The sequence below is a fragment of the Mus pahari genome, chromosome 12 (genome assembly GCF_900095145.1).
Source record: "Mus pahari chromosome 12, PAHARI_EIJ_v1.1, whole genome shotgun sequence".
In the NCBI taxonomy this organism is placed as follows: domain Eukaryota; kingdom Metazoa; phylum Chordata; class Mammalia; order Rodentia; family Muridae; genus Mus; species Mus pahari.
In genome coordinates this window covers 88527597-88543128 of record NC_034601.1, presented here as the reverse complement: position 1 = coordinate 88543128, position 15532 = coordinate 88527597, and the positions used below count along the sequence as shown (strand labels likewise).

At 45.5% G+C, this 15532-nt stretch overlaps 1 protein-coding gene across 3 annotated transcripts in view; it reads right to left on the bottom strand.

The window, feature by feature from the left end:
- The window catches only part of LOC110329754 (interferon-induced GTP-binding protein Mx2), a 25742-nt gene extending 11854 nt beyond the window's left edge, over positions 1 to 13888 (bottom strand). The window contains exons 1-7 of one of the 3 annotated variants that reach the window (XM_029544507.1): positions 13866 to 13888; positions 11011 to 11122; positions 5233 to 5425; positions 4142 to 4279; positions 3403 to 3557; positions 2997 to 3135; positions 2322 to 2520 (exon numbers count right to left, since the gene is read on the bottom strand). In XM_029544507.1, coding sequence (XP_029400367.1) covers positions 2322 to 2520; positions 2997 to 3135; positions 3403 to 3557; positions 4142 to 4279; positions 5233 to 5425; positions 11011 to 11094 — 908 coding nt within the window. In that variant the 5' untranslated portion in view covers positions 11095 to 11122; positions 13866 to 13888. The other 2 variants (XM_029544506.1, XM_029544505.1) reach the window with 2 other exon arrangements.
- Between the last annotated feature and the right edge of the window lie 1644 nt (positions 13889 to 15532).

Here is a 15532-nt window from a genome sequence, read left to right as displayed (position 1 = left end):
GAGAGAGAGAGAGAGAGAGAGAAGAAGAAGAAGAAGAAGAAGAAGAAGAAGAAGAAGAAGAAGAAGAAGAAGAAGAAGAAGAAGAAGAAAATCAAATGGACCGAACAGCCATTTATAGAAAGTCTACTCAAACACTAAAGAATACATTCTTCTCTGTAGTTCATGGACCTTTCTTTAAAATGTATCACCTATTAGAACATAAATCAAATCTCAATAAACACAGGGCATTAAATAACAACCTTCATTCTATCTGACCACAACAGAATTAAGTTATGTATTAACAGCAATAAAAACTACAAATAATACACAAACTCAAGGACTCTAAACAACACACTACTGAATAATGATTGTTAATAGAAAGAAATATGAAAATTTAAAAATTTCATTAATTTGCTGGGTAGTGGTGGAGCACTCTATTAGTCCCAACACTTGGAAGCCAGAGACAGGCAGATCTCAGAGTTCAAGGCCAGCCTGGTCTACAGAGTTTCAGGACAGTCAAGGCTACACAAAGAAACACTTTCTTGAAAAACCATAATAGATAGATAGATGATAGATAGATAAATAGATAGATAGATAGATAGATAGATAGATAATAGATGATAGATAAGAACTGAGTAGAAATGAAAACAACATATAAAAACCTATGACATAGTGATAGCTGTCTTAAGAGGAATGTTTACAACATAAGTACATCAAAAACTTTGAGATATAACAAATTAATAATTTAATGATGCACCTGAAAGTCTTGGAAAATCAAAAGCGAACAATACCTCCGAACATTGAATTGGAAGATATAATTAAAATCAGGGTTGAAATAGGTGAAATAAAATAGAAAAAAATCAATAAAGTTGGTTCTTTGAAATGATAAACAAGATTGACAAACCTTTGGCTAAATTAACCAAAGTGGTGATGAACGGATGGAAGGAGAGAGAGAGAGAGAGAGAGAGAGAGAGAGAGAGAGAGAGAGAGAGAGAGAGAGAGAGAGAGAGAGAACAAAAAATTCAGGTAGAATGCAGGAACCCATAAGGACATTCTTTTAAAATCTATCTATACATTCTATGAAACTGAAAAGCCCAAAAGTCATGGGTAAAATTTAGATGTAGTCAACATACTGATTGAAGTTAAGCCAAATTGAAATAAACAGTTTAGACAGACCCATAACCAGGAATGAGATTGAAACAGTAATAAGAACTCTCTCCCAACGAAGAAAGGCCCAGGACCAGATGGATTCACGCAGAATTCTACCAGACTTTCAAGAAATTCACACCAGTACTGTTCAAATGTTCTATGAAATAGAAAATGAAAAATAGCTTCTAAATTCTCTTCTATGAAGCCAGTATTACCTTGATACCAAATGCAGATAAACACAGAACAAGAAAAGAAAATTACAGTCCACTCTCCTGGATGAAGAAATATGCAAAAGTTCTCAGTAAAATTTGACAACCAAATTGAAACTCATACAAAAATATCATTCATCACAACCAAGTTGGTTTCATTCCAGAGATATAAGAATGGTTTAACATATATAAATCAATTAGTGATTATCCATCACACAATGAACTCAAAGACAAACCACATGATCATCTCATTAGACACAGAAAAAGACTTTGACAAAAATCTAATATCCTTTTTTAGGACAAAAGTCATGGAGAAGCTTGGGGTGGAGAGAGTTTGCCTCAATCTAATAAAGGCTATATAGGAAAAACCTATAGCCAATATCACACTAAATAGGAAAAAAAATTCCCATTAAGATTAGGACAGCCTTTTCTTTTCAAAGAGAATGTTCTTGCAGTAGGAAGTTTCAAAGGTCTTTCGGGATTAGAAGCCATCAGTGACAGGTGCATTTGGAAGCTCAGCTCTTATCAGCAGTGTCTACTGCTGGCCAGCCTTTGTTTTGTTGTAATAACCTGGCATCATTTTCTGGAGATACTGAATAGTTGTCCCTGCCATAGATGGCTGAACTGGTATCTCTCGTAGCTGAGTCTACCTTTATGACGTGTCAAAGGCATGGCCAGGATCTGGGTTTCCTACTTTTCCTCTGCTCTGTTCTAGTTGTGACTCTGGTTCCTGATCCATTTGACTGTGGTACTTTGGCAAGTCCACTTCCCTTTTTCACTACTTAATACTCTTTAAGACTACTTTGTACATTTTTCTTTCCTTAAGGAAAATTCTACAGTGGTTCTCAAGGTGCAATCATCCTCAGGCTGTTGCACACACACACACACACACACACACACACACACACACACACACACACCCCTCATGTCAGGTCTTCTCTTGACCAGCAATTCTCACTACACTGGACAGTATGGCAGAGGCACCTGAAATGAAGGTGTTCCTTGAAGAAGATTTGCTCATTCTGAAGAGCCTCACTCAGGCTCAGGTGCTCCTGGATGTCCTGCTGACCCCTGCACTTGACTATCATGTAGCCCTTCTTCAGATGGTACACCAGGTTCCGCACCACATCCACGACCTTGTCTTCAGTACCTTTGTCCACCAGATCGGGCTTGGTCAAGATTCCTGAAGGACAGGCATTGAGATCAGAGGATACACACTGCTCCAAGATAGCAGGAAGCTCAGCTCTCACTGCCACCAGGATCCCATCCTTGGCTGAGGCAGACATGATCTATACAAAACCCATGCAAGATGGAAACCCACCCACAGAGACTTGTGTATGTGGCTTTGTGAAGACAGTGATGCCCCTCTATCATCTGCAGACTCCTGAGCTCCTCTCCATGGCCACCACCCAGACAACAGTTGTTCATTCTTCACCCTGCCATGGACTTTACCATGGCTCCTGACCCAATGAGTCTCAGTAGATATGATTTCCTCCCTATGCTTGTCTACCTTTGGCTCCTCAGGCCTTTCCTACCAGGGAGATGAGATGAGGGGGTTGCTGTCTCTGGACTCAGTTAGACCCTGAGTTTGGTCTATCTGGATCCAGGAGATGTACCTCACTTGCATCACACACCACTGTCATCTCTCACTCTCCTTACCTATGGTCCTATCCCCTTCAGGGTCCACCTCCTGAGCCATGCTCAGGGCCTCTGTGGTGGCAATGTCCACATTGCTGGGGACCACCACCAGGTTGATGGTCTCCTGTTTTTGTATGTATGTCTTGATGAGTCTCTTGATCTGTAATAAATGAGATGGTGACTCTTAATTATGGAGACAGGATCCAGAGTGAGATAGTCCTGACCATCCACTTGCTTCAAGGTTCAGGCCCTGACCTCCATGGACTGCACCCATCTGTCTCCCTGTCTCCATCAAACATGGAGGTTGTGGTAAAGCCTGGCTACTCAATCTTACTCCAACTTCCACAAGTTCTCTCTTAGACATAGCCCTGGGCATACTCTAGCACCCATGAAGCCCAATGTGTCAGAGTAGGGTCTAAAGTCTCACCTGGCGTCCTATGTCTGCAGGCTGGTTGCCTACAGCCACCCTGGTAATTCCAGGCAGGTCAATGAGAGTCAGGTCTGGGACATTTGGGGAGCTGACATCCAGGCTAATGAGCTTATCACTGATCCCCAGACCTACCCCAGCAATGAAGTTCTGACCTGGAAAGGAGGAAAAAGATAGCCTGGTCAAGCTTAGTGTGGTGGGATAAAGAGACTAGAGGGCAGGTAGAAGGGATCTTATTCCAGAGAATTCTGGAAAAGCATATATTGGCTATGTAGTGACTCCACAGGCTCCTGCACTGAAAAGGTGGGTTGGTCTTCAGCTGGTCATATTTTGAGCTTCTAGAGGTGGAACTTTGGGAGGTGGAACTACATTAGAGGAAGTAAGTTATTGGAGACAAGTCCATATGACTTATTTCTGACCCCTCCTTTTTCATTCTGTTTCCTGTCTGCTCCACTTGTTCTTGTCACAATAATGTTCCTCCCAGGATCAGAGGAAAAAGGTGACCATGGACACAACCCCCTGAATCCAGGATAGAATGTAAATCCTCCTTAAGGCATTCTGTGAGGAACTGTGCCACAGCCACAGAGCAGGAATTCGAAGCCTCTTTTGTGAAGGGATCCTAGGTGACAGCAGCTTTGAAAGGAGCAAGGTTCTTACAGAAAGACTCAGCATTTCTCCACTGACTCAAGGCACAGTGTTGACAGCCAGCCAGAGGATAAGGGAGAACCAGGATACTGACCCTTGTTGATGGCCTCTTCCACCTGTGATGGATCAGAGAGCTCCACTTCAATGTCATCGTAGGTGACTTTGCCTCTCCACTCCTCTCCCTGATTCAGCTTCCTCAATTTAAGCACCAGAGGGCATCTGGTGACAATACCTATAAGACGAGATCCATGTTAATCCAGTGTTCTGCTACACACACCAGTATGGGGCCTTAGACTAGAGGTGTCCACACCTTCACACTCTCATCTGCAGAGATGCTGGGAATGGAAATATCTGGCCTCACTCTGATGCTGCCTGTCCAGGGTGACCTCAGGTCTAAAATTTGAAAACAAGAACCCAGGTCATGGTTATACATTTCAGGTAAAAGCTACCAACTAATTTAGGCTGGTAGCTAAGGAACCCTTAGGAGGGTTCCTCCTAGTGTGGCACTCTCAGCTCCATAGGGACCTTGGTAGAACCTTTAACATACCTGACATGTCCTACTAGCTTATACATCCTGGTCACTATGTCCCTCAGGCCACTTCATCATGCCTCATATTATGATCTCCTTTCAACTCTTGTCATGTTTATGGCATTTCACCAGGGTTCCTGAACCAGTTGGTACCCTGAGTGCCCAATGACTGCCTCAGCCATAGAATTTATTCAGTAACACTAATCTGGACACCAGTCTCTTCTCTGAAAGGAGCAGTCACCTCAAAGGAAGGGGTTTGGAACCTGACCCACTCAATCAGAGCTCCTGCAAACTCAGATTTCAAGTGACTCTCAAAATGTACAATGGGAGAGTGTGATGACTGAAAGATGTTCCACCCTCAGCACATGTGTTTAGCCCCAACACTTGGAGTGACTCTGTTGGATACAGAGCCCAAAAAGAGGTAGTGTAGGCTGATGGAGGACTTGAGAAGCTGCATGGGTAGAACCCAAGGGACTGACCCTGAACCTGGTGCCCTTGTGAGAGGAGGAAGAAGCCATAAGACTGCACCACATGCCAAAAAGTAAGAGCACCTTGACCTTTATTTTGCTATGTATCCAAACCGAGAGGGGACCTGTTTCTACCCTTGAAGTTCCAGGGCCCGTAGCCTAGCAAAGCAATAGGCACTGAGCTCTCACCACTGCCTCTGGGGAGGGCCACTCCAGACAGTGCTTCCAGCACAGAGCTCTTCCCTGAACTCTGGTCCCCAATGACAGCGATGGCAGGCAGGGCCAGGTCTTGCTCCACACCCAGAGCCCGCAGGGAGTCGATGAGGTCAATGCAGGGCCGCACCTTCTCCTCATACTGACTGCAGAGATTGTTCACAGACTCCTAGATGAGGGGAAAGCAAGAGTGAGGCCATGCTCTACAGGAGATGTTCCAGCAAAGCCAACAGAGTTCAAGAGCAATATACGTGTTGTTAGAATTCTCTAAACAGTGAGAAATAGGTAAAATATATTTAAGGAAGTAGAAAAATGTTGATTCTTCTGTCTTGGTGATGGAAGAGCCAGGATCCATGCTGTGCATGGCCCAAGCACCTAAAGTACAGCATGCTCCTGGTTGCAGGTAATGGACCTGCAAAGGTAACCCCAGATTCACTGTCTCTAGAGAAGAGAGAGACAGAGAGACAGGGAGACAGAGACAGAGAGGGTAACAAGGGTTTCCAAGGCAGAAGTAAAGCCATCCAATTGTCCATAGTTTTTATATGGCAGGGCACATACTCTATGCATGCCCTCTGGCCCAACCAGGGAGATGATCATATACTGTTTATGTTATGCCTGCTCAGTTAGGAGTAATTAAAGCCCCATTCTAGCCACCTCTGACTCCAGCTTTGATACTGACAATCCCCCAGTTACTGGTTGCTCTGAAGTGTTACCACCCACCTTTGAGATGCACACACATCATAGATCTCCAGCGGTGTTTATTATACTAAACTCTCTTTATTCTCATGTTGATCAGCTTGTAGCTCCACTACAGTGGAAAACTATCACAGGCATCAAGTCTTTACTACAGTCTGTTTTGGTTACCTCGTATTTGGCTTCTTGTCTGTGGGGTGATCTGAGATGGTCTCCCGAATGCAAGATTCTTATTAGAAACCATCCTTATATACAATTTACTCTGTTACAGTTAGCCTCATTAAAAGCCAAAACATAAGAAGGTTGATCATGCCCTACATATATCCTCAAGAGCTTCCTGTGTGCCTGTTGACCAGAGAGCCCGGCTTCTTAGTCTGTTTGGGATGTTTCTCATAGCTCTTACACATCTTCCCCAGTGCTCCAGATTCCACCCATTTAACCCTTAATCCCCCTTTTAATCATAGCCTCTGTTCTCATGGTGACATGTTTGAGCAGCTTACTGTTGTTATCCTGAGCCACTTTCCCCTTACTACCTACTGAGAGTCAGGGCCTACTTCCTTAATGATAACCATCACCAAAAGGATGAAGAAAGTCAACAAACCTCAGGAGCACACACACACACACACACACACACACACACTCCGACATAAAGGTTCATTTGAATCAAATTATTTAAAACTAGTTATAAATAGGAGATATTAAAAGTAGTTAGAAAATGACCCCTTACATACAGAGGAACAAAGACAAGCTTGATAGCCAATTTCTTATCAGAAATAATGGAAGTGTGAAAACAGTGGGGTGGCATTTGCCAAAATACCTTAACTACTGGGTTATAACTCCATTTAAAAAAATATTTATATTGCTGACAAAACCACCATGAACCTAGGATGCTATACCCAGCAAAAATATCTTTTTGAGGACAAGAGTGAAGCTACATGGAGGACTGGAAATAAACGCTTGATAGCTTGGAATTAGTAGGTCCAGTAATGTGGTCTTTACCTTATAGAATTCAAGAAGCCAGGAAGGTTTTTAAAAATTATCTAATGAATTATGTGACTTTTAGACGTGCTAATTAAATTGCAACTATGTTAAAAAGGAAGATGAGAGTTTATCTTAGACTTGTCACTGAGCACTTTGTACATATCTCTTCCATCCCTATGGTAAAGCAATTAAACTAAACTATATTAAATTTAATTTAAGTGCTCTGTTATCAATAGACCCCATAATTTAGGTGAAAAAATAAAACTTGGGAGGTAAGCACCTTGATTGAAATGTGACCATTTAGGAGTCAGGTTACCTGTATTCTATTCTGAAGTTCCCCTGGGGTTTTCTCATGAACATCAGGAGGTGGTTATTATAAATATCAACCCAGAAAACAATGGTAAAATACAGACTTTCCATTTATGAAACCTGAACAAATTCATCCCCAGCACATCCACACTGCAGGAATTGTAAAAGGTGTCCTGCATGTAGAAAAAGAGAAGAAGAGAAATCCAAAATCCATATCATGTATCAGACACCACAAGCAGTGGGTGACTGGCACCAGTTTCTTATGACTTCACTATCCTTAGATGGTAGCTGAACATAAACAGCATCAATGCATTGTGGGGTTTCCGATGAATGGAAAAGGAAGACCATGATAGATAGGATAGAGACCAATAGTAGAGAAAGGGTTCTTACACCACATGGGAAGTTGTGATTGTGTCCTTCATAGGTAGACTTACTATGTTTAATAAAGGTGAACACTATATAGTTTCATACTAACTAGTGAACCAGTCAGCAGAGGACATGGTATGCACCCCTAAAATATAGACGTTTAGTCCCAAAGGTGGAAAACTATAAGGAAAAAGGAGAAGAACAAATGCTTCATATAAAAAAAACAAATAATAATGACTGTTTTCATCTAACAGCAGTACATTAAATATAAATGGCTTAAATTCTGCTCCAACAAGCAAAATGACTCTAAAACAGAGCTACAAAGTGGAAGCATGGAAGCCTCTGGTCCCAAGGTGGTGATAAAGCTGTAGCTGAGAAGGTAGTATTTCACAGAATGGAACATGGTATTATGCAACACAACATACAACCCTGAAAGTCACTATGTGAAACTGACGTTGATAAGATACAAAGGGAATATCTGAGAAAGGGCCAGCTTTTCACTAAGCAATATTGGATCATTTTACTGTCTACACATAAAAAAAAACCTACATTGCTATGTTACACCATAAAGTATACTAAACACCAACCAGGTTGCCTGCATGGGTCTGACCCAGGTTCACTGCACTTATGTTACAAAGTCGGAAAGGAAATGGCTATGTGACTGTGCAGAGAGCTTCAGCACAGGTTAGTACAGCATGGGGAGCAACTTAGGACGAGGCAGGCAGATGATACTGAAAAGTAAGGCTATGGTTGCCAAGAGCCTGAGGCACAGGGATCTTCTGTGAAACTCTTAGAGAACAGGGTCTATCTCTGACTCTGGTGCCTGATTTGGGGACTTTTCCCACCTATTGGGTTGCCTCATCCAGCCTTAATAGAAGAGAAGGTGCCTAGTTTTACTGTAACCTGATAGGCCATGGCTAGTTGATATCCATGGGAGGTCTGCCCTTTTCTGAAGAGAAATGGAGGAGGAGTAGATGGGAGAGGGGAAAGAATTGGGAGGAAAGGAGGGAGGGAAGACTAATTTAAAAGTTGACTCATGATCCACCATAGACATAGATGGAAAAGACATAAAATGTAGGCATTCTTGAAAAGAACAACAACAACAAAATCTACAAATGTGGGTTAAGTCCTGGTTTCTTAGAAATAGCCCAAAAGGCATAAGCCAGACAAGAACTCGTAAAGTCATCAGAACAACCTGGTCTCCAAAAAAGGGGGGAAAAGCATCAGCTAGGGAACACATGTTTGCAAAGTACATCTTTGACAAAGGATTAGTCCTGGGTTTCAATCTAACACAGACAAAACTGACTCCCAAGCCAGCTGGGGTCTGACCCCAGTTAATGTACTCAGGGTAGCTGCTAAGTGGCTGGATCTGAGACTTCACTATGCTCTTGTTGCCCAGCAGTGAGTCTGAGTCCTGGCAACATTTTTGTCATGCCTTTGTATCATCCCTTCACAGCAGTTGATAAAATAGAGCAATAATCTAAGGCACAGGTGCCCCACCCCCAGGTGAGGGAAGAACTATTGCCAGGGTCAGGACACTATCCACACCTCACCTCTCTCATACTTTGCCCTCCAGCAGGCCCCTCTGCCTCAGGCTCTTGGCAACCATAGCCTTACTTTTCAGTATCATCTGCCTGCCTCATCCTAAGTTGCTCCCCATGCTGTACTAACCTGTGCTGAAGCTCTCTGCACAGTCACATAGCCATTTCCTTTCCGACTTTGTAAACTCTTGGACCTTCCCTACATGAGGAGGGAGGAGAGTATCATGGGATTGAGATAGGACTAGAGGATATATGTGAGGAGTAGTGAAGGGAGGGGACTTCCTCTACATAGCCTTGGGGAGCCATCATCCCTGCTGGGTGCAGACCTTCCACTGTGGTTGCTTTAAGGCCACTCACATTCATGTTGTAAACTCTTACCCATTGCTCTGCAGGGAAGCCTAATAAATGCACTGGTTCCCTTATGAATGCTGGTTGAACTGCACCTTGGCTTGTCCTTGGGACCTTAGAAGGAGGGGCATATGTTGTTGTCTCTCCTAGAGAAAGGATCTTTAGCAACAGTACCCTATACTCCAGGCATTGCTCCCAGAACTGCAGCACGAGGTCCTTTAGGGCTTTGTTGCTAACAACAGCTCTTACCCCAAGAGGTGTAAGAGTCTCACTTGCTCCTCTAACAGAGCATACCCATGCCTGTTAAATCAAGTGGCTCCCACCCTAGGACTCTTACTCAGAGGAGACTGTGCAGCTACTGTGGGCCTGAAAACAGCCAAATTAAAAGCTCAGTACCTATCTGTCTAGAGACTGTGCTAAGTAACCATAGATAGCTGCTCCCAAAGCATGTGAACGTGAGTGTATATGAGTTTAGATCTGAAACATCCCCAAAGACCTCCTGGTGAAAGTTTGGTCCCCAACTGGTTGTTCTTGGGAGGTGATGGGATTGGAATAGTTGGGGGCAGCTGGGAGGGTACTATCTATAGGCAGCATGGCTTTGAAATGAACCTGGATTCTAACCCTTCCTCTTCTACCTCTTTTTTCTTTCCTAGCCATTAGATATCAGCTTTGTAGAACAATGGCATCTAATGGGCATGGGATGTAATCTCCAAAACTGTGAGCCAAGTAATCTTTCCTCTTTATAAGTTGATTTTGTCAGGAACTTGGTCACACCAATAAAAAACTGACTGACGTATTGAGTGTGAGTTTCTTGTGCCCCTAACTCTGAGGGTTATAGACTGGCAGGAAGGAAATGCAAACAAATTTAGGGAGAGACAGTGATCCTTCTCATTGCCTGTGACCTTTGACCCTGTTGTTAAAACTGATTTTAAAAGTGTTAAACTCTACATAGACAGGCAGCCAGGCATCCCAATGTTCTAACAGGAAATGACAACACAGTCCTGAGTACCAACATCAGCTACACTGACTTATGCTGCTTATCCTACTGTGGAAACAGAAAACCCACTGCTAAAGGGAGGTAGATACTCCCAAGGTCAGATAGCTGACTGGGTAAGACTGGGATTATGCTGTTGGGTCTCCTTCCAGAGACCAGGTTTGGTTCAAAGCAAAGCAAAACTGGATCCCAGCTCTAGGAAAACAGACACCAAGTGGCTTCTCCTAGGAGGTAATGTCTCAGTGAGTCCTAACAGGGGTTGTAGCTGGAGACACACTCATGGTATGGGCAGGGGACAGCATTGCACTGTCCAGGGCCCTGCCAGTCCCTAATAATACTACCTTTCCCAAAGCAAGATAGAATTGTGGACACATTCAGTGAAGGGCACGAGAGGGTCACTGGTCTTGCCTTGGCCCAAGCAAAGATAACAGTAGGCACATCTGCATCCTGCCCCAGGATGCGTACTCCATCTCCAGTGGGTATGACATAAAGGAGCAGCCCTCAGATGGACATGGGTCATACCTGGTCTTTCTCTCCTAGGCCAGTCTCTCCACTGGGTAAGTTGACTGAATCAACGCTTCTGTTTTCTTCTGTGCTAAGAACCATCTTCTATTTCTTCTCTCAATTGGGCACTCTGTTGGAAATGAATATTATAAATTAGAAAGGTCTGGAATACAATTTTCTGGACCTTGGCTAGGATTTACACCAAAGATACCAACATTACAACCTCCATTCTTCCCTGCCCACCCCGTTCCAGGGGTCCTTCTGGAAAGGTGGGTGTTTGTTTCTCATGTGGGAGGGGATCGTGAAAGGGGAGTAATTCTAAAGGCACTCATGGAGTCTGTTCGGCTAAAAAAAAATCCTTCAGACACAGCTTTGGAAAGACCACATATTAAAGGGGACCCAGGCTCCAGAGTGAACACGTGAACACCCTTTTACTTCAGTTGAGCCTTATCTATTGGTCCATGGCTGTCTTGATTAGTCTCACTGCACAATCAAGAGACATCACTGGTCCCAGCCTTTTGTCCCATGACCAAAGATTCCTAGTGACCAGGAAGTCTGTTCCATTCCTGTTTCCCTTTCTGGGATCTTAACCCTGTGTTCTGTTTGCAAATCACAAACATGTACAAGTCTCCTGAGTCACCTTTGAGACTTGGTGTATCTTTGGAGCAGAGAAACCTGTAATGTCACAGCCCTTTCTGCACATTCAGTGCCCTGGATAGCCAGCTGTACTGTCAGCCTGAGGTGAATGCATCTGCCCATTCAGATCTTGGCCCAGTCAAGCAGAAGCTGCTCCCAGCACTATATCAACCCTAATTTTAAGAGGACCTGCAGGACACCCTTGCCTCCCCACTTCTTGACTCTTTCCCACTGCAGAATGCATCGCACAAAGACCACCACATTTCATGCAGGCTCATGCCTCACCTGAAGGTCAGGGTCAGGCACACACAAGTAAACAGATGTGTGGGGTCTAAGCATTCCTATGAAGGCAGACCTGTGCCTATTCCTTCTGTCCTTGGGATGGCTGGCTTGCTTCTACTCTACAGTTCGTAGTGGACATTTGTGTGGACACTATATGCCATCTATCAGTTATTCTAAAAAAGATCCTTGTGGCAGGGCTCCCTGTTGGGGATATATCCTCAGCCCAGTTGGAAACAAGAACAACATGGGAGCAGAATCCAGCTCCTTTCACGGTCAGAACCCCTAACCATGCCTATCCAGAACAACTCTAAGACTCTTAAGAGTGGGAGCCTTCCCAGGTCCATCAAGGTGTTAAATAAAGTGTCCACAGAGAGGCTCAAGAACCCTTTCTTCTCCAGAGTTCCTGCCCTCCATGTCCCCTGCAGTTGAGCCTTTGAGAATGAAAGGTCTGAGGGGCACCTGCACTCTGAGCAGAGGTAGGTCTACAGACTGCCCAGAGCATGTCCTGTCTAGAGACCAGGAAGTCCCTGGACAGATGCATTTCTCTACACAGATCCTCTGTCACCCTTTCCAGCAGGGTCCCCAAAGCAAGCTCCTGTCTGCACTTCAAAGCCTGCCCCTGGGTCACCTGGATTCCTCCTAACAAGAGACCTCCATCTGATTTCTCATGGACTCCTGGCCTAGGCAGCAGGGGATCTGAAACTTCTTATCTACTAGGCCTTAGCCCCAGATCCAGGAGGCCCTGGGACCCCATCCTCTCCTGCTGCCTCCTAGCAGAGATAATTGCACTTTGGGGAGCTATTTCAGACTACCCCCAGAATCAGCAGCTAGGTGGAGCACTGTGTCTAGCCTAGAAGCTCCACCTGTGCTGACACTGACCCCCTGATTTTAATAGCACCAAGAAATGTCCCACAGTGCCCCCAAGGATCCACAAGGAACCCGGAGGCATCCTTGCCCTGAGCTACAGGGTGTCCTCTAGATACTCACCAGTCTCCTGCTTAGTGACAGAGGGCTTGGCTTTCTGGGCTCCAGTGTCTTTAAACAGTGCAGGCTCCGCCCCTTCCCAGGGAGAATCGAAACTTACAGAGATTGCCTGAGCTTGCTGCCTTCCCACTGTCACCACACCACAAGCAAACTGTCACTGTCCCCATTATTGTTACAGCACCAACAAATGCGCTGCAGTGTTCACCCGCGTCTACAAGGAACCCTTAAAAGGTACCCTCTATCCCTGCACAGAACCCTGTGCAGTACTCACCACTCCTGGCCTGAAGACAGAGTGTGCAGCTGCCAGGGCTCAGACCTCTTTAAATAGTGCAGGCTCCGCCCCTTCCAGAGGAGAATTGAAACTTAGTGAAAAGGCCTGAGATTGCTGCCTACCTCCACCACACATGAATGGAGCTCAAAAACAAAACTCAACCTGAGGAGCCTTGGCTGGGTCCTGAGATTGGGAAATTGATATTGTAGGCTCAGCCCACCAAGACATGTGCAGTATGGACACCAGTTCAGATGGCTGCCTGCTTTTCCAGGACCCTCCCAGCTCTGTGCTGAGCCTTCAGCCTGACTTCCTCTCAGTTGAACACAGCCTAGGCTAATCTTCTCTTTTCAGTGCTGCACTAGGAAGGGTCAGAGTCAAGCCATACCAGAAATCACTGAGGAGCCCTGCCAGCCCTTCTGGGTCCCTTGTGACAACAGGTTTAGAGGTCTGAGCACACTGCTGCTGCAGGGCTGGTGAGGGGGGCATGTGCTGGCCTTCTGGGGCCTGCTGCACTTTGCCCTTCTCTCCAGAGAAGAGCCCTGCTCTGCAGAGAACATCCCCCCAGCTCAGGGAAGTGTCTGTCCTCCTCAGAGCCCTTAGACTTGCTTGCTGCAGCCCTTTCCCTGGGCTGCCTGCCCTGGGAACTGGCAGGACAGACACCAGGCTCCTCTTAGAGTAGACCATGTCACAGGGTCTTTACCTCAGCCCCAAGAGCCAGGGCAGATTTGGTGGCTAGCCCCTGGTCCGTGCTGGTGGCTCTCACAAGTGGGATCAAGCATGGTTTCTGGCATACAATGTTCTTTGTCCCTGGAAAGCACAGTGATGGGAAAAGCCGGTTCAGTGACCTCAGATGATGACACCCAGTGCTCTGATTTGACCTCAGATGATGACACACTGTGCTCTGATTTGACCTCAGATGATGACACACTGTGCTCTGATTTGTTTAGCTCCTTTCCCTCCTTCTCCCCCCCTCTCCCTCTCTCCCTGTTGCATTTCTCCTCTCAGCTCAGACTTAGTTTCACTTTCATTTCTCTGGTTCTTGGGGAAATTAATTCAGTCTGTGCCTGCCTGATTCAGGGCAGAAGCCCAAAGGGAAGCTGGAGGGAAGCTGGGCTGGTGACCTCAGGGAAGTGACAGTGCCTGGAGAAGGGGTAAGAGGTGTTATCAGTGAGCAGTGCTGAGAGGAAGAGGCCTAGAAGACATGTGAGACAGGGGAAAGAACTGGCCTGGGCTGTTGAGATGGCTTAGAGGTTAAGAGCGCTGACTGCTCGTCCGAAGGTCCCGAGTTCAAATCCCAGCAATCACATGGTGGCTCACAACCACCTGTAACTAGATCAGACGCCCTCTTCTGGAGCATCTGAAGACAGCTACTGTGTACTTACATATAATAAATAAATAAATCTTAAAAAAAAAAAATAACTGGGCTGCACTGGGATCAGTGGCCTTGGAGATGGTAGGGCAAGCACCTGCCTAAGGCTGCCAGTCATTCTGCACATAGGATTCAGACCTGTGTGTGCTGGGTCTTGATATAAAACGGATCCAGTTTGGGCATCAGCAGGGTAGCGAGGCTAAGCACTACAGGGGAAGGTCTAACAAAGACCAGTTCTGAATTCCCTGTGAGACAAACCTGGTTTGCAAGGAGGTTGGTATCTGTTTTCAACCTTATCTTAAGGATTTTTCTAAGGCTCTGCCTCCCCTCCCCAAAAGATACCAAGAGCCATGACTGTGGGTTGTGACAGTACCCCCGGGAGGAACCAGGTCAATGCTCACCCCCGCTGGTTAGTCAGTTATTCAATAGTCATCTGAGGATGAGATGACTATTGANTACCCCAGTTATGTGGGGCCTTATTAAAAATAATTAAAAGGCAGGAGGCCCCTCAACAGAAACAAGGAGCTGGCAGGGAGCCACTCTAGCTCCCTGGCTGACCAGAACAATTTAAAGTTAAGCACCCTCCTTTTTCAGAGAACCCTGCAGGACTAACAGGCCTGGTCAAATCGCTGATGTATTCACATCAGCCGACTTGAGACGACTCTCAGTAGCTTTTGCAGACCCTGTTCACCACAGAGGAGAGAGAGAATCCTCCAAGAAGCCCGGGAAAATGTCTGGGATGGTACTGGACACCCTACCCAGACACCGCTGGGATAGATGAAGGATTCCCTCTAACCCGCCCTCAATGGGACTATAACACGGCACAAGGTAGGGAATGGCTGTCCAATCACTGCAGGGTTCTGATGGCTGAGAGGTGCTGCTCTCAGGCCTATGAATTTGGCTAAGGTAAGAGAAGTCATGCAGGGGACAACTGAGCCCCCCTCAGTTTTTAGAGAGGCTCATAGAGGCTTACAGGAGATACACCCCGTTTGACCCAA